Source organism: Cadophora gregata (genome assembly GCF_030347475.1).
Source record: "Cadophora gregata isolate MNR1 chromosome Unknown scaffold_14, whole genome shotgun sequence".
Classification (NCBI taxonomy): domain Eukaryota; kingdom Fungi; phylum Ascomycota; class Leotiomycetes; order Helotiales; family Ploettnerulaceae; genus Cadophora; species Cadophora gregata.
The window spans coordinates 408,214-431,533 of record NW_026695937.1 but is presented as its reverse complement, the minus strand read 5'-3'; the positions used below and the strand labels follow the sequence as shown (position 1 = coordinate 431,533).

At 48.9% G+C, this 23,320-nt stretch overlaps 5 protein-coding genes across 5 annotated transcripts; 4 read left to right on the top strand and 1 right to left on the bottom strand.

Annotated features, from left to right (window-relative positions):
• Positions 1-43: 43 nt before the first annotated feature.
• On the top strand, positions 44-4,933 carry ONS95_004226 (uncharacterized protein). Its single transcript, XM_058497576.1, has 2 exons — positions 44-519; positions 574-4,933. Exons 1-2 carry the CDS (start codon positions 76-78, stop codon positions 3,526-3,528), a joined length of 3,399 nt encoding a protein of 1,132 aa, XP_058352302.1. The 5' UTR covers positions 44-75; the 3' UTR covers positions 3,529-4,933.
• Positions 3,275-8,888, bottom strand: ONS95_004225 (uncharacterized protein). The gene is made up of 4 exons (XM_058497575.1): positions 8,738-8,888; positions 7,433-8,107; positions 4,349-7,384; positions 3,275-4,295 (listed from the first exon to the last, which is right to left on the bottom strand). The coding sequence occupies exons 2-3, from the start codon at positions 8,010-8,012 to the stop codon at positions 5,325-5,327; spliced, it is 2,640 nt and encodes an 879-aa protein (XP_058352301.1). The 5' UTR covers positions 8,013-8,107; positions 8,738-8,888; the 3' UTR covers positions 3,275-4,295; positions 4,349-5,324.
• Positions 8,889-9,094: 206 nt separating this feature from the next.
• ONS95_004224 (uncharacterized protein) lies at positions 9,095-11,001 on the top strand. Its single transcript, XM_058497574.1, has 4 exons — positions 9,095-10,249; positions 10,395-10,626; positions 10,781-10,904; positions 10,961-11,001. The coding sequence occupies exons 1-3, from the start codon at positions 9,616-9,618 to the stop codon at positions 10,836-10,838; spliced, it is 924 nt and encodes a 307-aa protein (XP_058352300.1). The 5' UTR covers positions 9,095-9,615; the 3' UTR covers positions 10,839-10,904; positions 10,961-11,001.
• Positions 11,002-11,503: 502 nt separating this feature from the next.
• ONS95_015026 (uncharacterized protein) lies at positions 11,504-21,524 on the top strand. Its single transcript, XM_058508709.1, has 3 exons — positions 11,504-18,854; positions 18,902-19,585; positions 19,632-21,524. The coding sequence occupies exons 1-3, from the start codon at positions 15,141-15,143 to the stop codon at positions 20,580-20,582; spliced, it is 5,349 nt and encodes a 1,782-aa protein (XP_058352299.1). The 5' UTR covers positions 11,504-15,140; the 3' UTR covers positions 20,583-21,524.
• Positions 21,525-21,703: 179 nt separating this feature from the next.
• ONS95_004223 (uncharacterized protein) lies at positions 21,704-22,864 on the top strand. Its single transcript, XM_058497573.1, has 3 exons — positions 21,704-22,010; positions 22,271-22,405; positions 22,619-22,864. The coding sequence occupies exons 1-3, from the start codon at positions 21,858-21,860 to the stop codon at positions 22,748-22,750; spliced, it is 420 nt and encodes a 139-aa protein (XP_058352298.1). The 5' UTR covers positions 21,704-21,857; the 3' UTR covers positions 22,751-22,864.
• Positions 22,865-23,320: the final 456 nt, after the last annotated feature.

Here is a 23,320-nt window from a genome sequence, read left to right as displayed (position 1 = left end):
GAGGCGGGATGACATCGAATTCGCAGCTGAACAACTCCACGACAGAAGACGCTGCCCACAGCAGAATCATGAACAATGTTCAACCTCAGCAGCCTTGTGCAAAAGGCTCAATCGCTCATTGACCCTACGCAAGCCTTGAATATCTCTGCATCCGACCGTAACCCTGCGAAATCCACTCTCTTCCGCCATCAGTTCCGACTGCCCGACTCCCAAACACCACTTCAAGAGATCACGGCTGAGCTCACAATCTCGCCACCGATTACATACTCTCCAAATGCCACACAGGGGGAGAAAGATAGAGATCGAGATAGAGGTTATCACTATGCAGGAAAGCTTCATTTAAGCGAATCCTACCTCTGCTTTTCGACCCAACCTACCAGCTTCCTTCAGACCGCCAGTACCAGCACGTCCTCGGGATTCACGGGACAAACTCATGGGGCAGGACCTGGAGGAAATGGATTTACACTTCCTCTTTGTGCTATCAGACGTGTAGAGCGGTTGCATAGCCAAAGCTTCCAAGTAAGTACCCATTGCAGGCTGGGGCCCAAAGACGCAAACTAACTTTATGTCCAGTTTGCATTGGCCATCACAACATGGAATGGAGTCAGCAATACCTCTTCCAATGAAACTTCGAAAGCCCCAATAAGTCAGCAGAAGATTACCATACAGCTGGCAGGAAGCCGGCAGGCTTGCGAAAGGTTTTGTGATGGGTTGAAGAAAGGCCTCAAGAATGCTGTAGCAGATGTGGGGAAGTTGAAGAGAGTCGTGGCAGAATGCTATTCCGAATACCTTCTCTCGGGTGAAAAGAAATCGAGCGATCCTCCAGACGCTGGACTTGGCATGATATTTCGATACCCAGGCGATGCGAGGAAGCTACGGGATAGAAGCAAGATGCGTTTATGGGGAGAGTACCTTCGAGAAAACGGGAGAAACGTCACGCTGATTCGGCAACCTACATTTCACAAGCTGATCCGGGTTGGACTCCCAAATCGACTGCGGGGAGAGATCTGGGAGCAGACGTCTGGAGCATTATTCTTGCGGCTGGAGGAGCCTACACTATTCGTAGATACCCTCGCGAAATACGAAGGACGAGAGTCTCTTGCAATTGATGAGATTGAAAAAGACCTGAATCGAAGTCTTCCGGAATACCCAGGGTTTCAAGATGAACGGGGCATTGTGCGGCTGAGGAGGGTTCTCACGGCATACAGTTGGATCGACGAAGAAGTTGGATATTGTCAAGCCATGAACATTGTGGTGGCCGCTCTTCTCATATACATGTCCGAAACTCAGGCTTTCTTCTTGCTACGCACGTTATGCGATCGATTACTACCTGGGTACTATTCGACTACGATGTACGGCACCCTGCTGGATCAACGGGTGTTCGAATCCCTAGTAGAAAAGACAATGCCGATATTATGGGATCATCTGGTCAAATCGGATGTTCAGCTGTCTGTTGTTTCTCTCCCATGGTTTTTATCGTTGTACATCAATTCTATGCCCCTGGTGTTTGCATTCCGAGTTTTAGACGTTTTCTTTTTAGAGGGGCCAAAAGTACTTTTCCAAGTTGGCCTTGCGATTCTGCGAATAAATGGCGAAGAGCTGTTGGATGCAACGGATGACGGTGCATTCATATCAGTTTTGAAGGGATACTTTTCAAAGTTGGACGAGTCAGCGCATCCCAAATCCGAAAATGCAAAGCTGCGGGCAGTCACTCGGTTCCAAGAATTGATGGTTGTCGCATTCAAGGAATTTTCCGGGATTACACAAAACAGCATCTCGGAGCAGCGTATGAAGCACAAGGATGCCGTGCTGAACAATATCGAGAGCTTTGCCAAACGGACTTCGATTCGTAATCTGGGACCAGACAGCAAGCGCCTGAGTGTTGAAGACCTCGGAGCTCTGTACGACAGATTCTATGGGATTTTGTATGAGCGTCAACAACGAAGTCAGATGATACAAGACGAGACCGAGAGGAGAGAAAAGGCCAGTAAAGCCAGGGCCGCTGAGGTGGTGACGGGCTTGACTGAAACTCAGAGTATCGAAAAGGGACGAGTTGGCTTGGGACCCAGCCCCACTCTCATGGACTATGATGGGTTCCGGGAATTCCTTGCAGGCATCTCAAAATGGGCCATCACAGATTCTCCATCCCCTCCAGAAAGAGATGTTGCGTCCGAACGAGAGAAGCACTCGTACTTTGGCAATAGCATGCGCAGGAGGGAAGTTTCCCTGTCACCTTGGGGCGCTGGAAATCCAGAGCCAGCTGACCACGAATTTATGAGACGACTATTTCGACGATGGGATGTGGGCATGAACTCGGCGTTGACACTCCAAGACGTGGTGACTGGTATTGCACACATCAAAGGCAAAGGAGATATTATGGGTAGCATTACATACTTTTTCGAGCTTTACGACGACGATGGTGATGGGAAAGTGGATCGGGAAGGGATCTTACGCATTTCCGAAGCCTTGTTGTTCCTCTCTCGCCGCGGCCTGGATGGATCCTTAACACCTTCGAGATCAATGGTCGGACTCAGCGAATACGAAGCGGGCAACGGAAGCCTTGATGTTTCCCAAGGAACAACAAACGAGCGGTTTCTGAGCAGTGTTAGTGCATTTATCAGACGGTGCTTTGAATATGCCGATCCAGACCATCCACAGAATCAGGAAGACGAAGGATCGAACACCAATGGAGCAGAAGACAATGCATTTGGAATTGGTGATGACAGCGATGAGGAAGAAGACCTCCTGGATCTCGGTACCGAGAAGTCGCCCAAGAAGAAAAAGTCCTCCGGGATTCCCACCATTCCTCCTCCCACAGGAGTTCCATCCAATGGCCAACGCCGAACATCAAAAGCTCACACAGAGGCAGCGAACGCTGCACTTGATCCATCAAAGCCTCTTCATATCACACTTCCTACCTTCCGCATGGTCGTTCTGGCCGATGAGCTTCTCGAACAATTTTTTGAATCTTCTTTCCCAGCCTCTTTCCGCATCTCAGACAAACTCGTTCCCACGGGCCCTACATCCTCCTCTTCTAGCCTCACAACTTTCTCCAATATCGGCTTCGGCCGCTCAGCAACAGCTGGTCAAGGCGCTCTCGGTGGAGTCGGAGGTACCAGTTCCGCAGGCGCTGTGCCACCTGGGAAAGGCCTTCGTGGAGTCCTTGACAACATCGTCACAGATGGAATGCGCGTCGCAGCCGAGGTTCGCAGACGCATGGACGAGGCCCAAAAGGAAATGGAGAAGAATGCCGTCAACCGACCCGCAGAAGACGACGAGGATGAAGATGAGCCTTACGATACTCGTACATCAGGCGCATATAACGGGGATGCAGAGCGTCGCAGTGTCCGTTCGGAAGATCGCGATCTCCTCGAAGGTGCCGATGCAGAAGCTGGCAGCATTAAAGGGGATGCAGTGAGCGAAGTCAAGCAATCAACTCTAAACCCAACATTCTCAACCGGTGGCGCTGGTGGCAGAGTCAGAACCGCAAGTACCGCTACGCAGAAGGTCGTGGAGTTTGAGCAGTGACGGAGCATGTATTTGGCTGTTGACATTTTGTCTTTGTAGTTAGGAGAAGTTTTTATACTTGTGGGCGGGGAGTGGCGTGGATGGGTACTCAGCCAGCACAGAGCGGATTTCGGCTTTTTGGGATGGCGTTCGTTTGATACTTGACATTGGGAGACGGGAGCTAAGGGGGATGGGACTACTAGAAGGTCATCGATATGTAAGAATCTCACATGCCATATCCTGGAATGCATTCATGTCCATTGACGTCCGCTTCAACATTGGAACTGGTGCCTTCTCACTGACCATTCTATCCCGGAATATTCACTGGAAGCCACGCATATCAGAACCTGCTGGGAAACAGGTGTATAGAGTGAAAGCAGAGAGAATAATTTTCTTTGATGCAAGACTATACTGGTTATTGGGCGCCCTCAAGATAATTTGCCATTCTTCCTGCACACCTGCAGCCAAATCAAGAAGTCGAAGCGGGCCTGGTACTTGCGAAGCGAAATCAAAACATCGTTTACAACTTCAACTACCTTCCTTCCCGCTTGCCTGTGGTGCCTTCTCCTAACGTCCTACCCATTCTCAAGACTTCATAGTAATAACATCAATTCGATACTGTAACGCGAGGATATCTTCGAAACCCTTCTTCGCCTGAGCACAGACCTGCATACCTTGCTCAAGTGCATGGATCCACATGTTTATCTGAGTGATGGCGGGGTTGTCAATATAGGGATGATATTGGATATCGCGAGCTTGCTTAGTGGATTCGATTGGGCCTCTGGTGCCTATAGAGTTCAAAATTACATTCATATAGAGGCAAAAATTGAGGGGTACTCGCAATTTCCAACAATCTCCAAGGCTTCCGACATCTTTCCGAATGTTCCCTGTTGGTCTGGATAACTTCTCGAGATAATCGAATCGACTGAGACGGTCACGGTCTCGCTGTTTCCAGTAGTGCTGCATTTCCGAGAGGTCGAAAAACTTGGATGGTTGTTGAGACAGTATCTGTATGCTGGTCAGGATTTTCCTCGGTGGTACGCAACGTGTTTGAAATTCGCCTCACTTGGTACCGTTGTAAGAGAAGTAGCACAGCTTTTGAGATTCGATTTGAAGTTGAGCCTCGAATTTGTCGACTACTTGGAGGATTTTTGCATCCGGAGAAGGAAACGAAGTCGCGACAGATCTTTTATCCTTGTGAAGCTGGAATAGCACCCACATGAAGTGTGTCTATTTAGTGGTTGATTGATAGGGCCAGTATCAATAACTCCTACCTAGTAGAAAGAAACAGGGTCGTGACGGACAGGCCAGAGGGAATCGCTAGCAGTGAAGAGAGGAACCTAAATGTGGCAAGCCATGGCAGAAATCTAACCAGGGGGCAAGCAAGCTCTCACGGAAGCAAATCAAGGCAGTCGAAGAAAATCACACAATCATAAAATCCATAATGCATTCATTGATCTCGTTTCATTTATGTTATTTTTGATCATCCATTCATCCATCCTTCAGACCCAGACCACCAAGGAACCAATCAACCATGCCAACAAACAATGCCACAATGCCACCCAATCAGTCGTAACTTTTTTTGTTTGCCATGCATGCATGAATGAATGCGAGTCGCCAGAAAGTGAGGAAGAAATAATCGGGAACCATGAATTAGAAGTCAACGAGGAGAGAATGTAGAGGTAGATAGATACTATCCATCGCCAGCTGGCCAAGTCCAAAGTGAAAGCGGGAACACGAAGATTCAACCAGCCTCACTGCACGGCAAGAAGCAAAGCTGACAGACATACCCTATCCCGTATCACATCGCCTCAGAATTAATCCTCGCGAAGATCACCGTACTCCCAAAGACCTCTACGTTCCTGGATAGCCTGCTCTTCCTTCTCGCGAAGTGCCTTCAGGACATCACCGAAACCACGCTCCCAAGGCTTCAGCTTGCGTGGAACCATAGCGTGGCCCTCGGCGACGATATCAGAGTTGATGCTATCAGAGAGGTTGGTGCTGGTCTTTTCGTCGTAAAGCGTGACATACAGAGTGCCTTCTGGGGCGGTGTAGTCGACGTTGGCGACCAATTGGGCTCCAGCTGTGGCGTCCGTAATGTATGCGACTGCGTCGGCGAGATAGTCAGCGTTGGTTGGGAACTGCATTAGTGAGAGGACGGCGTCAACAGCTTGTGGTCGGAGCTTTTGAGGCGAGAATTGAGGTTGTGAAAGAGGGCGGAGGCGAGACCATGGGATCTTTTCGCTGTTACCGTAATCGACGTAGACAACCTCTGCTTCCTTTGCAGCGCGGTCGTTGGAGCGTATGCGAGCACGATACCACGCGCCATCCTCGCTGAACTTAGCTGCGACGTACTCACCAGCCTTTGGTGGGCCTGAAAGTCCGGCGTTGTTTGCGGGGTTCATGTGGAAGGACTTAAATTGAGTCATCATGGTTTCGAGAGCAGATGTTCCTGTGCCGACGACTTGAAGCCTCAGCTTGCAGTTCTCGTCGATATGGGTGACCATTACATCGCGGTAATCCTTCTCGCGTGGAATGACGGCATCGCCGTTGGATCCGTTTGCTGGAGCAGAATCTTCCTCGGCAACATCAAGAGATGGATCCCAGTCAACCCAAAGTCCTCTGCGTGCATCCTTTGCTCTCTGTTCCGCACCGAGCAATTCGGTAGCGTTTCCGGCTTGTTCGGCAGAGTATGCGTGAACAGTGGCATATCCCTCCTCGACAAGAATCTTTGCAAACGACTCCTTGTTGATATACAGTTCTCCAATAAATCCACCGACCTTGTCAATGCTGTGCACATCAACCTCAACATCTCGTTGAGTCAATCGCTTCGTAGCAAGGTCGTGTGCCTCTTGACCGAATGGCTCAGCCTTGTCGTTAGGACCTCTTGCGGACTTTGGGGCGCGAATACCTCCCAGAACAAAGTTCAGCTTGATGTTCTCACGTGGAATCAGGACAACAAATCTTGATCCGCCTTTTACGAAATCAACGATTGCTGGAACCTTCTTTTGTCGTTGAAGTCCTGGAAGTTGCATCTTGGCCTTTTGGAGTGACTCGGATGCATCTGCGTATTGCTTTGCCTTTGCAGGCTTTCCTGACCACATTCCCTTCTTTTCCTCCTTGGCCTTTTCTTGTGCAGCCAATAATTCATCATAATTTGGAGCTCGATCAGTATCATCACGACGATGACGAATTACTGAACACCATCCTTCGGAAACCAATAACAGTCCAATATTCTTGTCATTGAAAGTAATAGAAGCAACCTCCTTGGCGTCGTACTCCTCAGTGGCTGGGCGTGTACCATCAATGCTTAGTCGTACGTGCTTTCCAATGATCTTCTTTCGCAGGAATTCCTTGGCCTCATCGCGGAACGGTGCCTCTGCAGCATCTGTTGGGCGAGGGCCACGAACACTGGAAAGACTGATACGCTTTTCAACGCCAGCTCTATTCCGAACGAAAATAACATCGGCGCTGAAGATTCTCGTGACTTGAGCCTCCAAGTTTCCTCCAGCCGTGGCGGCCTTTGCAACATGATCCTTGTACACACCACGCTTGCCTTGTTGTGCCACCTTCTCAGCTTCTCTGAGTGTTGCCATATCCGCGCCAAGAAGTGTCGAGTGGAAATCGGTACATCTCGCAAGACCGGCTTCAAGGAGGAATTTCGCGATTGTGCCATTTCTAGGATGCTTCACCGATGCAATCAGCTGATTCTGGGGGCTCAGCCCAAGAATATCAAGCTTGACGTTTCGCTGTAATAATCTGTCCTCAACAAACTTTCGGGCCTCGTTTCCGTATTCCTCTGCAGGCTGTGTTTGGCCGTTTGAAGGGTTAACTCGCTCGGTAATTGGGGCTCGAATGCCAGCAACCAAGGTCATAACTACAGAAAGTTAGTAATTTGACAGAAGAATGAATGAATCGGGCTTACTTTGGACGTGTTTGGTGGGCGAAAGAATCACACGAACGAGCATGCGATCGCCGCTCAATACACGCTCAACTAGACCGTCAAGTGTTTGGCCCTTGTACTTCTCCAACCAAGCTGGAGCGTCACCCATATCGTGTTGGACCTCAATGCGATTAGAATTTGGTGACCAGAGGCCCAAATCGTCAGACCGAGCCTTGGCTTCCAAAAGTCGCAATTGATCCAATTGTTGCAAAGCCTCCTCAGAGTCCTCCTTTCGACCAGCATCCTCTCTCAACTTGAGCCAGCCGTTCTTGACCATCTCCTCAGGCAGCTTGCGGCCATCATTGAGGTAAATGACACCATATTCGCGCTTCGTGTTGGGGATTGTGTACAGTACAGAGAACTGCACGACTTTTCCAACGAGTAGCTCTCGCAGAGCGTCACGCGATTCGTATGCCCATAGCTCGTCTCCTTCCTTCTTCAGATGTGGTGACGTGCAATAAGCAAGGGAAAGTGTTCGCTCGCGATCGGGATGTGCAATGGAGCACAGAATGACACTGTCGCCGCTCAAAACGGACTTGACCTTGGCTTGGTTGAGAACCATGTTGTCGTATCGTGCGGGTGGTACGTTAGGTAGCAGTCTCTTTCCAAGAGGGGGGGTTTTCGATGCAGGGAATGGGTCAATGAGAGGTTTCGGAGCTGGAAATGGTTCAATCATATTAGCAACCTTCTTTGACTTCAATGAGCCATTAGACTTTGAGGACTTGGATCCGGCAGAGGTTTTGCGTGAAACGCTACTTCCAACATTCCAGCCAATCTTGATCGACGGGAGAGACATGGTTTTATGTTGTAGGCTGTGTTGCTTGTTGGTGAGCAAATGCGAGGGTAGGCAGAGCCAATATGTTTGCAGGATGGTGGTTCGTGAAGAAGCTCAGTTTTGTCAATATCCTTCCTGGAAACTGGTTCGACAGATTTGCAAGTTCTCTGCGAAGAGGTTTTATGGTATGCCAAAGCTCCAGTAAAGGTGAATTAACACAGAGCTTTCGCAGATATTGGTGGGCGTGAAACAGCCTGGTGATTCAATCAGGCAGTCAAGGCGCGGACAGCTGTGTTCAGCATGCACGCGAGCAGGAACAGTAACCAACAGGTGTTGGTGAATGGGACATTTCGCATTATGTATGAATTCCATCCTGAAAGGTCGATTCGCTGTCGTCCAAGGAATATGTCTGGCCATTTGTCGCGTCCAGTCGAGAGCAGCGGAGGGCGGACAGCTTGCGGATTGATGCAGGAGCTGTTGCTTGACGGTGAGGAAATTCTTTGTTCACTTACATGGATAGTCCAATGATTGTATAGCTCTGTCAATGCAAACACCCAAGTATCCCGTGATGTAGTAGAGTAAATATGCGTGTGTTTGAAAGATGTTGTATGTAAAGCAATTCGTCCTTGGAGCTGAAGCCAGATCAACAGATATCCACAAGGCAAGGCAGGTCAGGCACTCGAATATTGGAAACCGTCGTGTGCCCGGTCCGATGTTCACCCCACTATGACCTAACCTGAAGCAGAAGAAGGTGGGGGAGCAAGGGTCCTAATCACGTGTGCGTGAAAGCGGCAAGAGGGGCGATTAGGGCGGCCCGCGGGCAAGAGACCCAGACAATCTGGAACTGGAACAGAACAGGATTGAGCGTACCTAGGTAGATCTGTAGACTTTTGGAAGAAACATATAAAGCCTCGCTTCCTGGCAATATCAACAAAATTCTCTTCTCAGGTATACATCTCATCTGGTTTTCCATTAAGTTTGTCCACTAACTTTACCATTACCCGGCATCATGGGAATCTGACTAGCTGTCTACCCTCATTGGCCCATCGTCCAAACCTTCCTATCACATTTTCTGGACTTCGTCTCCTCTTTGGGAGCTGCTCACCCTACACTATCATTGTATCTTGGGAGATTTCCACACCAACAGTCTATTTGTGTTAGATGTACGGATCTTGGCCAGGTTGTCCTGCCCCTCTTTTACCCCACTCTACGTTCTCAAGTACGGTTCTAGATCACAAGCACATAGCTACTATCTCACTTCTTATATCTATATCTATTTATCTTTTCTCTCCTCTACTTCTCATAGTTCTGGTTCTTTTCATCTGACTCAATTCTCTGTATTTGACCATTCAACTTGCTCCCTTTTACTTCCCAAGCATATACCTTCAAAATGGGTGCTTTTATTCCTCCTTCCCCCATCGACCCCTCTTTCCAACCCACCACCTCCATATCTAAGCTACCAATTACCACTTCCATCGAGACCATCATCTCTACCCTCGACCGCGATGGCGGGCTCATCTTAACCGACCTCCTCACCCCCTCAGAAATAGCTCAAATAGCAACTGACACAGCACCATACACTGGCATCAACGCAACTCCTCACTCCGGGATTGCAATTGTTCCCCAGGAAACACAACTCATCGGCGGCCTTATCGCCAAATCCCCCACTATGCTCGCCCTTTGCGAACACCCCATCCTAGTCGCTCTCCGATCTCGCATCCTGACAGACGAGGGTTCCATGCCAAACGAGGAAATCAAGAAAAACTGGCATATTGAACCATTGCTTTCTCTAAGTGTGAGTTTCCAGATTCGACATGGAGCGCCGAGACAGAGGTTGCATAGAGATGATGGGATTCATCTTGTAGATCATTCGTTGCCATACAAGTTGGAGAAAGTTAGTCAGTTTGCGTGTTTGGTTGCAGGGGTTGAGACGACGAGAGAGAATGGCGCGACGATGTTTGTCCCTGGGAGTCATAAGTGGGATGAGAAGAGGCAGCCGAAATTGGATGAGATTACATTTGCTGGTAGGTTATTCTGTTTTGACTTCTCTTCCTACTTCAAAGTGATCGTTGGCATATCTGCACCTCGCTAACAACCCCTGTCACAACACCCATTTCCTCCTTACTTTCTCGTCACATCACCAAATGACCCAACTAACATCCTCCCCAGAAATGTCCCCGGGATCAGCTCTTATTTTTCTCGCCGGCTCCTACCACGGCGGTGGACACAACAGCGTCCCCAACAGCACCCGTATAGTCCACGGCCTCTTCTTTTGCCGCGGGACGCTTCGTACAGAAGAGAACCAATTCCTTGCAATACCGAGGAGCATGGTACCGAAGTTGTCGCCGATGATGCACTCATTGCTAGGTTACAAACAGCCAGAAGCTGTATTAGGGTTGTGGTACGTGCTTTCACTTGATCCTCATGTTGCATGTCACTTTGGTGATTACAGGTGTCGGAGGATGGAACTGAAAGAATGTGGTGCTTGGTCTTTCGGATTTGATATTTTGAAGTTATTGGATGGGATGATCTACTCTTACTGATTGAATACATAGGGAGAACGGCGATCCGATGAGAGATTTGGAGGGTGCATTGAAGGCAGCGAGTTCTTAGGTCTATAACTATGCTGGGTCTGGGGTAAATTCTTGGTTGGAAGCGAGATTAGGGGGTATCGGTCAGGTAATTTCACATGAGAACTGTTCATAATCTATGTGAGATACTACAAATAACCGTAGCACAGTTCCCGAAACACTGAATCACACTTTGAGTCCTCGAATAACTATTGAGCAACACAGTGTTTCTTTTGTGTAGAGCATACATACCGCCGTGTTTCCTCCTCACAGACTGACTCCAATATCCCCAGATAGCGAAGCTTAACGGCGCAAGGAATTTTCGACAGACACGTTTGACAAGGAGGAAAGATACATTTCTACAATCCTTTCAAATTCTTCTGTCTAAACATCCAAGACATTATGCCACTTTTTCAAAACACTGTGACTCTGTATTGCAGCCGTCGCTTCAGTCCACTCCCTTGGAACCGAGGTTGATATGTATCGTTACAATTGGACCTGGGTTCATACCTTGATGGTTATGGTACATGGGGAACGGGAATATCCCCAGGTTTGTTGGAGGTACAGGTGACATGTAACAGTGTCACAAAACCTGATATCCAGGGACCAAATACTACACTGGGAGTGCGAATATGCAGATCTTGATCCCTCCACTTTCTGAAATTTACTGCTGGAGTTGTGAGAAAACAGACGAATGTTCCGGTAGGTGTTATGATTCTGCGTTCAATATTTGGATGTTCCACGATTCCGATATGGGCTTTCGGGAATATTAGATCGAAGATGCAAAGGAAGTGATGTACACAATACCATTGCACTTGTGGCCAAAAATCAACAACTTGTTATTTACAGAGGGAATACATGTCTCCCCCCATCGACGATTGTGCTCTTAATGTCTCTCCCTTCCATTCAGACTGTCCGTACAGTATCGCTCCAGGCTAGGCACGACTCAAGACATTAGATTTCAAATATAAAAGCCCTTCTTCCATCCAGCACAACCCGTGGCTTCAACTATCACCAACAGCTAGGAAAATTTAATTGATATTCGATTTTCCGATAAATCACTTAAACCACACTTCGTCCGAAGCTAAAATGCAACTTACCGCCATCTACAGCCTCGCCATCCTGGCATTTACCCAATCCCGAGTCCTAGCCATCGCTCTCCCCGAGCCGCTTAACGTGGTGATCAACATCGAGGTATGTGCTCCTCCCCATTCATCTTTCTCTTCTTCCCCTTCTTTCCATTCCCCCCTTTCGTCCCTGTTCCTGCCTCTTCCACTTTCCTTACCTTTCTCTTCATGTCTCCTTCTCGATCCCCATCATAAAATGTACCAGCACATTGGAATCAACGTCACAAGGAACTAAACATCCAGCAGGACTCGAACCTCGCCCCCGCCCGCGCTCATCACCTCTCTTCCCGTCTCAGGAACGAGCCTGTACACGCTCAGTGCTACTCTGCTGGCTGTAAGTACAAGGATTCCCTTCTGTCTCGTCCCATCCTATCCACTCACCAACCCAACTCTACCCTTTCACTCCCTCCCCATCCCCATCCCCATCCCCATCTCTCACTCTCACTCTCACTCTCCCGTATCCAAAGCAAAGCTTTTTGCCCATCCATCCATCCATCCCTCATCCAGCCACACAGATACCAAAGACTGCATACCGGAGACTAATACGCGATAACAGCCGATTGTTTCCAAGATAAGGCGTGCTGCTGGAATTGGTGTAAGTGGGAATTTGGTAGCTTCCCGGGGACGTGTCAGGGTCAGTTTAAGCCGGGGTCTATTGAGGAGGCGGGATTTGTTGGGGGTAATAGGGGAGGAAAGGGATTCTGATTTTCTGAGTTCAGAGTATGGGCAGCCTGGGAATAGGAAGGTAGTTGTGAGGGTGAGGACTTGGAAAATCGCTTGTTTGGGGTTGTGTTTTGGGTTTGGTGAGCTGTGAGGTGGGAAGTGGTGTGAAGGGAATCTGCGGATTTAATTACACCTTTTCTCTATTTCATCTGGGAGTTTGTGTCTGCCGTTTCTGTGTTGTTTTTCTCCTCAAGTCAAGTCCCCATTAGGATCCCAAGCAAACCAAACAATAACAGTGAATGTTAAGCGAGCCCATTAGATTTAGTCCCAAAGGTTCTCAATCAGTAAGTGATTGAGGGAATAATAACAGCCCCTCATTGCCTCCTCTTGGAAGGTAGGGTAAGTAAGCAAGAGCGGGGTCAAGAGTCAACGACGGCAGGACAATATGTCGAACTTTCTCAGCTCTTGGCGCTAATATGTAATAATCTTCCCAGCTTCCGGAGAAAGTGCCGCAGATTTGGCAGATTCAGCTGATGGGCTGAGGCTTAGACGTTTTCACATGCTGCTTACGTTGCGCTAAATCATCATAATATGATCGTAGCATTCAGCCGGAGATATCCCAGACTCTGACTCTCACTCCGGCTTCCGCGTACTCGTCACTAGCTTCCGCACTTGCTGAAAAGCTTACTTACATAGATCAATTCTTCGAACGAAAGCGAGAGCGTGGGATGCTTATAAGGAAAGGGATAGGATTCCAGCTTTCCAGGAGTGACGGAGTGAGGAATCATTCAGACATATAAATAAATATCTGGCATCGTGGGGTCCAAATGCATCCCATCGCATCGGAATGGTTCCCGAACCGACGGCAGTCAGCTTCCCAGCGCGGCACAGCTCTCACCTGTAATGTAGCCGCCGTGAGAAGACAAGCATATTCTCCTCAGCCCTATGATACGCGTCGAGCGAGGAGCATGGTGCGATGATGTGTTATGATTCCCGCCGACCGACATATGACCTTCCAACTTAAACTTAAATACGAAAGTTGACGAGCTGGGGCTCAGATAAGGTTCGGGGTACAGCTTCGACCGCGATTGAGGCCGTGCTATCCATGCTTTGTTGTCTTGTACTGAGGGAGGCAAGGGACTGGAAATGTAGAGGATGTGTTTCAGGAGGGTGTGGAGTTTTGCTTTTGCAAGTTCCTTTCTTGATGGGTTGCTTACTGACGGAATTGCATCAGCCACTTTTGCTGTGGTAAGGCTGCGTAGTGGCGCAGTTGACTTGTGAGGATGAATGAGTTTGTTAGGATTCGAGGCGTTCTTTGATGATGGTGTGATGTGCTTGATAGACAAAAGTAGGGCAATGCATACAGAAGAGATAGAGTGAAGGAAGACACCAAAGAGATACAGCAATACAACATTTTCTGTTCATATGTAGAAAATAAGCAGAAGTCCAGCTCATGATATCGTAAAGTGCTCGTAAAACAAAACAACCAATCAAGCAGCTCGAGCTTGCGACACACGCTGCGTGCTGCTCAGCCCAGTCACAATTATCCCCCCGGCATCATTCTGGACCCGTCAGAGCGGACTGGCTGCAACTTGCAGCAGAGATAGAAGTGTGTGCCTCGTTGACCTTGACCTTGACCTTGACCTCGTCCCAATTCCCAAGAAACAAAACACTCCGTCTTGTATCCACATTCTGCTGTCTGACATGACCTGCCCGAAACAACCTTGCCTTGCCTCGCCTCGCGTTACTTCGTTAATTCCGTAGAAAAAGCACAGCAGAAACGACAGGACACAACATTATACTCCGTATCAAGACCGGCATTCAATTCTGCCCAACAACACTCAAGCGTGGGCGTTGAGATATCACCCGCCAGACTATTGAATTGACAGAGCTCGCCTCGCTGTAAGTTATTGTCTTACATTTACTCGGCAGTCTTGTCTGCTGGCTGCCTGTTGCCGCCGCCCTACCACTTCAGCAGAGCTAAGTCCCGTCTTTATCGCACCCAGAGCCTCTGCTCGTAACCTTACTCCACCAGACAGTCAGACAGAGCAGACCAGCGCAGCGAAACTCCCGACCGGAACAGGAACGCGGGCGGGACGTCAGATCACCCATCCCATCCAGCCCAGACCACCACGTCAAATCAACACATGCTTACGAACTGCATCGAGGACGACAAAACTTCCACGACACGACACGACACTGCACATCATCCAGCCTCGACTGCGCAAGTGCCGCACATCTACGAGCTGCTAGCAGTAACAAATAATACTTACGATCGCTAAGGCTCTCTCGAGAGCAGCTACTGGGACGAGCGGATGGGGTCGCACTCGAAGCTGGCTTTTTGAATTGCCTCAACCCAACTCGACCACACAGCCTGCCTGCGCACCGCGCTCACCAATGCAGCAAGACCTTTTCTCAATTCCCGACGCTTGGCCAAGAGCCATCGATTGCAAGTCGTCGTCTTAGACCGTCAAGCTCGGCCTCTGCATTAATTCGAGCATCCAAACGTTCGTTGAGCTACATTGGCATTTGCGCCGAGTCTTTCAGCCGCGACAATGTCTTTTCGATCTAACGGTCAACGACGATACGGCCATGTGCCTCCTGCGCAGTACGGACCGGGAGGTGCGCAGGACTCGAACTCTTTATCTGGCCTACACAGACAATCGAGTTTCGATAACGGGGATGATGCGGCCTTTCTCGACCACAACGGGAACAGATATCAGGGAGGAGCACCATCGGCGCATGTCAGGACACAGGAAGAACTGTTCATGAACAGCCCGAGCTCACAGACTCCTCACTCTCCAGGACGAAGTTCATTTGGGAGTTCTACTCCAGCGTTGTCGGGATATCAGCATCAGTATCAGCCTTTCCCATCAGCTCAATCTCCCCCACAGGTCTCCTACAACCCTCAGCATTTTGCTAGGACACAATCACACTCCCAACCGACGCCGCAGTATCGCCCACAGGCTGCCTATGCTCCTGCTCCTACTCCACCAACTGCTCATCAACCCTATAATCCAGCTCTGTACCAAGCTCCTCAAGCTTCTTCCCAGCCAATGCGCCAAGGCACGGTCTCGGGATACAACAACTATGCGCCTTCGTACAATTCTCCTGCTCTGCCACAACCTCCACAGACGCCTACATACTGGCCTTCGCCCCAAAATCAGCAGCAATTTGCCCCACCAGTGCCTAGTCGACCAGATCGTCAATACGAGCAGCCTCTGGCCAGTCCTACTTACACTCCATCTAATTCAGCTCCTCTACCTCCTAGGCAATCTCTCTACAACCCTCCTCCTTCTGCTCCTTATCCGACGAATGGCGGAGAGTACACCCCAAGTGACTACAGGCCTGCCTCCTCGAGTCAGGCTACGGCTCAATTTCCGGATTATGGAAATTATGGTCGAGCGCATTCATCTTCTCAAGGATCCTACGACGACCAATCTTTTGCGAATCGTACGAAACGTTCTTCGAGTCATTCGACAGGAATACAGCCGCCAGTCTTGTCGCAAAGTGGACAGCCAACAGCTGGTCTAGGACTTCAGAGACATCCCACTTTGAGACCTCTGCCGAGTGCGCCAGTCGAGGACGATACGGGCGATGACGATGATTGGGGAATACATAATACGGATAATGGTGTTTCGCAGGAGCAGCTTTTCGCAGATATCGGAGATGCCCTGGGAACGTCAGGATCGAGGCATGGCAGACCACAAGGATTGGATGCGAGAAATGGGGATCTTCTGGATAGCGAGCTGCAAGATCTCCATCGATATGACTCCAGGGCTACTACGATTGCGACTACCGGTATTGATAGACATGCGTCTACGGCTACGACCGCGAACAACAATTATGACCAGAATTACGACGATTTCGGAGAGGATGACTACGAGAGTGATGCTGAAGCTGCTGCTGGACTGGAAGCTATGAAACAAGCGGACGAAATGGACCGTATTGCTGGTGCTGTCGGTGGTATGGGATTTGGTATCTACGAGTCACAGCCTCAGCAGCAATTATCGCAGGATGAGAGTAGCGATAGCGACTATAAGCACATGGACTTGGGCCTGGTGGGAGGTGGATATGATGCCCATATGTCTTATGGCGATGATATGAATACAGGACATAGCAGTGAAATGGACGACCAGAGTCGACCATTACCGAGCGACCACGACCTAGGAAGATCTAACAGCTATACCAATACCAGAGTGCCAGCGGCTGGACTCGGAGGAATGACTGACTACTCTATTCCTGGTGTTGGGGATATCCATCCTTTCCCGGCATTCGAAGCTGCAAGAGTCGATACTTCTGGGACTGGTGGCTTACAGCGACCTACTTCACAATCTCATAGATTGAGTTTTGATGAAGGGGATGAGCAAGTCTCTTTACACTCGCGTCTATCTGATTCGAGGCTCAGTGGAAGATCCGGAAGCGAGAGTCCGTCTCGTGATGACATGCCGGAGTTGTTTTATCACCCAGGAATGAGCTCTTCTCCATACAACCGACCTCTCCCAGCAGTCCCACCATTGTCCGAGAACAGAACCCCCCAACTCCTGCCAGCTGGGTCATACCGTCAAACCCACCAGCACTCTCATTCGTACTCATCGAGTACCGAGAATGCCAGAAGCTTCTACACGCCTGCTGGTCCAGACGCATATCCTCCAGCAAATATGCTATCCCCTGGTGGCCAGTATGTACCAAGATCTACCTCTCTATCGAGTCACAGCAGTACGCCGCAGACTGTTCCTCCTGTCAGATCCAAGACAGATGCAGAGGAGAGGCAAGCGAGACAAAAGGCGGCTAGACTAGGAGGAAGGCAACCCAGTGGTCTGGATGGTTATGATGTTGGCGCAACTCCCCAGTCATCGATGACCCTAGATCTTCCTGCATTACCTGCCGGCGGACGACGGAAGAAGTTCTCTCCATCGCGGTTGTCGACCAGTGAGTATGCCAAATGTCAGGAACCGTGGGCTTTGAGCGGTATTGCTGCTTGGATTCGAGAATTGGCTGGTGGTGACACGGGAGAAGGAGAATCCGATCTGCGCCAGAAGACAATTGAAGATGGTCTTGTAGCTCTTTTCACCCACAAAGTACCGACTATGAATACAGCGGATGCTGAGACCCTGAGTCAGCGCGTCGTCAAATCCATGTTTGATGCCGGGATTCTTGTGCCTGAAGAGGAATGGGTCAAATTTGGCCAAGGAACGCTGTCTGGTGTATTATGGCAGCTTACTGGTTCCGGTTGCTATTCTCCAAAGGTTCATGAGCATCAGATCCACGGCCGTTGTTACTCGCATCACTGTACACGTACGCTGAAGAAGATTAATCTTCAATCACACATCCTGGAGCCATCGAGGAAATCGGAAGACTGGGTCACGTTTTTCAAGCTGACTAAGGAGATGATTGAAGGGTCATCAAAGAAAGAAATCGAACGTCAGAACAACTTGCACGAGATTGTCATGTCGGAAGATATATATATGGACCAGATCAATGTGCTCCGCGTTCTGTACAGAGACGATTTGGCGTCATGGCAGCCTCCAATCATTGCGAAGAATAAGGTTGCGAAGTTCATCGGGTCTGTGTTTGGGAAGATCGAGGCCATCAAGGAAGTCAACGAGAATTATCTCTTGGCTCAATTGAAGTACCGACAGAAGGAACAAGGCCCCTGGATCATTGGTTTCAGCGACATCTTCAGAGAGTGGATTCGAAAGGCAAGGGCTGCCTACGTAGAATATGCTGCTGGATTTCCCTATGCCACCTACCTGGTCCGAAGGGAAGCAGATAAGAATCTACTCTTCCGACAATTTCTGGACCAGGCTCGAGATAACAAGCTTTCTGGCCGTCTGGATTGGAACACCTATCTGAAGGCACCTATCACTCGCTTGCAAAGATATACTCTCCTCCTTGGTACAGTCTTGAAGAACATGACACAGGATACGGAAGAGAAAGCCACTCTTGCAACTGCTATTGAGGAGATCAAAGCGGTCACACTTGAGTGTGACGCCAAAGTTGATGAGCAATCCAAGAAAGTCGAGATGATCGAACTGCAATCGAAGCTCTACCTCAGACCTGGCATGGAACGTGTTGAACTTAACCTGGATCATCTTGGCCGCGAACTTATCTTCCAAGGAGATCTGCAACGTGCTGGTGCCAATCGCTTTGCATGGTTGGAAACCCATGCCATTCTGTTTGATCACTACTTCGTCTTGGCGAAGACGGTTGCGAAGCCGGACAGTGCTGGTGGGCGGAAGAAGGAGGTTTATGATGTTTCGAAACTTGTGAGTACACTGATTTATTGGAAATTTTCGTTGCTAATATGATGTAGCCAATCCCCATGCAACTTCTCGTCCTCGAGAGTACAAATGATGATCCAGTCGTCAAGTCTTCAGTCAAGGGTATTGGAGCTGTCACAACAGTCACCAAGACTGCAGGCTCTGAGTCAAGACTGAACCTGAACCGAGCGGCCACTGGCAGCATGGAGCGAGCCAACACACTGGAGCATACCAACTCCAACCAATCCATCACGACTGTCAACTCTGTCACGAGGCTTGCACCTAGCACAACCAATGAGAGCGAGAGTAGATCCATGTATCCATTCAGAGTCAAGCATCTGGGCAAGACCGAGGTGTACACTCTCTACGCACCCACTGCTCAAAATCGACAAGACTGGTGTGACAAGATCCTGGAAGCAAAGACCCGATATGCAGCATCTCTATTCGAGCAGAATGCCGAGCCATTCCGGATGCGTGTTATGGCGGATAGTGCTTTTGCATATGATATCTCATCAGCAGTCTCCCAAAGAAGTGTTGTGTCAGTCAAGGGCACTCCTCTAGAAAGAGCAATTCGGGAAATGGAGAGGTCATATACTGCACCTCGACCTGGTCCGGTCTGCCGAGCTCAAGTCAACTGTGCAACTGCATTCAACTGTTTCGGAAAGTCAATGGTGGCTATTGGAACAGATTATGGTGTTTATACCTCTGAGGCATCGAATCCTCGAGGGTGGACAAGGGTAAGTCGGCACTGTTTTTAAAATGTTCACAACTAACCTAAAGCAGTCCATTCAAATGAATCGAGTCACACAGATCGCTGTTCTGGAGGAGTTCTCACTCTGCCTAATCATTGCCGACAAGGCATTAATAGCGTACCATCTCGATGTCATTGTACCAATTTCTAATTTCCCTGCACCACACGATACTGCCCGCCGCGCACCGCAAAAGCTATCCGGAACCAGGGATGTATCTTTCTTCGCCACAGCACGCATGAAGGATCGCACTTTGGTCTTCTACAAGAAGCGTGAAGGACTTCACTCAACTTTCAAAGTCTTAGAACCCGTGTTCCAGAAGTCCTCGGAAAAGAAGAGCCGCTTATTCGGCAAGAAATTTGGAGGTGGTAATACTGAATTCTTCCGCGAGTTCGACGAGTTCTACATCCCAACCGAATGCTTCACCATTAACCTGTTCCACACCTACATTGCCATTTCCACCCTTAAAGGCTTCGAACTCATGACCCTTGACAAGAAAGTCCCTATGAGTATTCCTGACACCAAGAACCCCGCTATAGGCAACATCGCCAACCGTCTCAACGGCCAGAAACCGCTCGGCATGTTCCGCCTCTCCGATGCAGAGTTTCTTCTCTGCTACGAGGAATGTGGCGTTTACGTCGACAAGCATGGCGAGGTTTCCCGCTCGGTCATCATGGAGTTTGTTGGTAAAGCTCAGAAGGCAGCCATGTATGGGGCATACCTCGTCCTGTTCGACAGCGATTTCGTCGAGGTGAGAAATGCCGAGAATGGGAGACTCAGACAGGTCATTGCAGGGAGAGATGTCAGGTGTTTGGACTATGGCATTAATCCTCTCGGGGCTGGCGGGGCTACAAGTCATATGAGCCCGCAGGGTTTCCCTGGTGGTGCGGAGAGGAGGACGCTGAAGTTGGCGATGGCGCATCCGGAGATTATGGGGCATCAGATTGTGATGGAGATGGTGCTTAATGAGGGGCATTCGGAGTGAGAGGATCGTTAATATTTGGGATTTGTAAATTCAGTGGGATGGTTGAGGGTCATGACTTCAACGTGTATGGAAGAAGAAGAAGTGAGGACTTCGCGAAAATGAATGCGAAAGCAAGAAAGGGCATGAATGCACGAGATCACGATCTGGATACGATCTAGTCACGGCCTTGCGATGAGGATAAGGCATGGGAAGAGAAGCTTCACGAAGGGTACACAAGAAGGTCTCGGGCATTGGCAGCACGGGAGGGTTGATTGACTTCAAGCAAGCAAGCGGGTGTTTTTTGTTATGAGTATATAGCCGTCTTCTTTTTCTGAGCCGTGTGCTTGGCGTGGTGGTATACTGTTAGGATTCTGGGGGCATGGGGTTGGTTTGCTGCAGTTTGGTCAGCATATGAAAGAGAGGTGGAGGTGGAGCGAGGCTGGTAGGATAGTGAGGGTTGGATGGATACCAAGAGAGATGAGGATGTGGTAATGAGAACGAAAGAAGCGATTTGAGAGATGAAAGACGAACGATGTGCATTTGGCCGTTTCTATTTTTGGGATTGAGTGATGCTGGCTGGTTCTTTGATGATGGCTTTGGTGACGATGACGATCTGGCATAAGGAGAGGAAATCCTGTCTTTCCTGTTTTCCTGCAAGGCGTTTGGGCGGTTTCGCTGGCTGGATGGCACGGGTATGAGAGAAGAAGGAAGTAGATAGAATCATGTGTACGATTGTCAAGGAAGATATATTTTCAGTCAAGAATTCGGGTTCTGGTTCAGGTGATGACTTTTCGGAGCGCGGAGGACTGTGAGAGAGGTACATAATGATGAAATTGAGGTACCTAGGTATGCCATACGATTAGCATCAACATTTGACTTGGAGATGAGATGAGAGTTGATTGGTGGCGTTAGATGATATACATTGAAGAACATTGGACAAATATTGAAATGATTTTACAGAACAGGTAAATGTTTGACCGTTTGTCGTAATTCTAGAGCTGTTGGAGTAGGGTATCGGAAGAATCTTGGGGGAGGAGCCTTGTTTACTTGTGGAGAGGTCGTGTCGTTTAGTCGTGAATCTCGAATAGGTGACGTCAGATTATTATGGGCTTCAGACTCCCAGAGATACCGAGACATATCATCTCATATATACCCACACCTACACGATTAACATATTCTTCAAATTTAACAAAACCGATATCTTCCTCACTTTCTCCACTTCGTCGGATTTTATATTTCTGTGCCAAATATACATCCAATACCACAATTTTAGGAGTAGAAAGCCAGAAGGCAAAAATGGCACAACGTACACCAGTTGTTGAAGCAGAGGGTCTGTCAAGCACTCGCATCGGTAGGATGGATGAACCTGTGACGGCTGGGTCGGGGTGTGGTGCTGGGAATGGTGTGAATAGTACTGCTCCTGTAGGGATGCGGGATTCTGGGACTACTGTATGTCCACATTTCGGATTATCTCATATGGTATCCTCCCCCCTTCCCGTGCGAGTACCAGGAGATTTTCACGCCCTCTTCCTTGCCCTTTCTCCCTGAGAGAACGCCAGGCCCTTGTGCCTTGCTTTTGCTTTTATGGCAAAACTTGATATTCAAACGGGCCAGTTGACTAAGGGAAAGAAAGACTCTCGAAATGCATTCTTGATGAGAAACCTACGAGAAAACTGAACTGAATGGCTGACTTTGGGGTTTTGTATCAGAAAAATGAACATGGCACCTCATCTTCTTCCTCTGGAACAGGAAGCGGAGTAAAGGGTGTATTGGCTGGAATCCATGGAATTGGGGAGAAGTTTAGGGGGGAGTTTAATAAGGGGGTTGATGGGGCTGGTGGGGATGTGAGTTTTCTGTTCCTTGCCTTTCCTTTCCTTTCCTTTCTTTTCAAAATCTTACAACTATTTTTCAATCATATCTTATGAGTTTGCTATTCCTCCTTTTACGTCTCCCCCTCTGCACGATTTCAAATCCCAAGGGCATGGAGTGGAAATCTATTGAAGTTTATTATACATGTAGTTTTCTTGGAACTGAACAATCACTGACATCGGCAACAGAGAGAAGGTGTACTGAAAAATGAAGCTGTTGCGAACTCGGGAGATAGGGAAAGATTGACGGGTACATTTGCTGGGGAGACGAAGAATAGAGAAGGTGTTGTGCCGGGGGCGGATGGGGAGAGAAGATTTTAGGCAGTACGAACAGGCTGTTTTGGGGTGGGTAAGGTAGGCTGAGGAGAGGAGTGAAGGTAGCAATTAGTGAATCCGATTTAATCTTGAATCTGTAGAATTTGTTTTTCTTTTTTGGAGATAAGAATTTGAAATTTGAATTAGATATCGAAAATACTCAGTAATGTAATATTAATAGGTGAAGCTTTCTTGGATAGATAATTACCTGGCGCAGGAGCTTCTTGGCTTTCGTATTGATCCTGCCTAGGAGCCACGATGAAAGCCAAGATGGCCATGCGATTTAAGTACCTATCTAACAATAACCCGCTCTGGATCAGGCCACCCAACGCGAAAAGTCAGGCTCCTTGTAAGTATTTTGCCATAAGGTTATGTGGTTGATTGAGCTGTGTGAGTGGGTGCTTGGCTCGTGTTGTGCCCAGGCCAGAGTAGGAATGTCAATAGGCATACATTGAACCTCACAGACCGTGAGCGAAAACACATGAAGAGAGCTCGGGCGTGTCTGACAACAACAAGGAAGCAAAGGAGGTGAGATTCGCTTGTGTTGAGGAGATGCTGTCATGTACGTCTTTGACC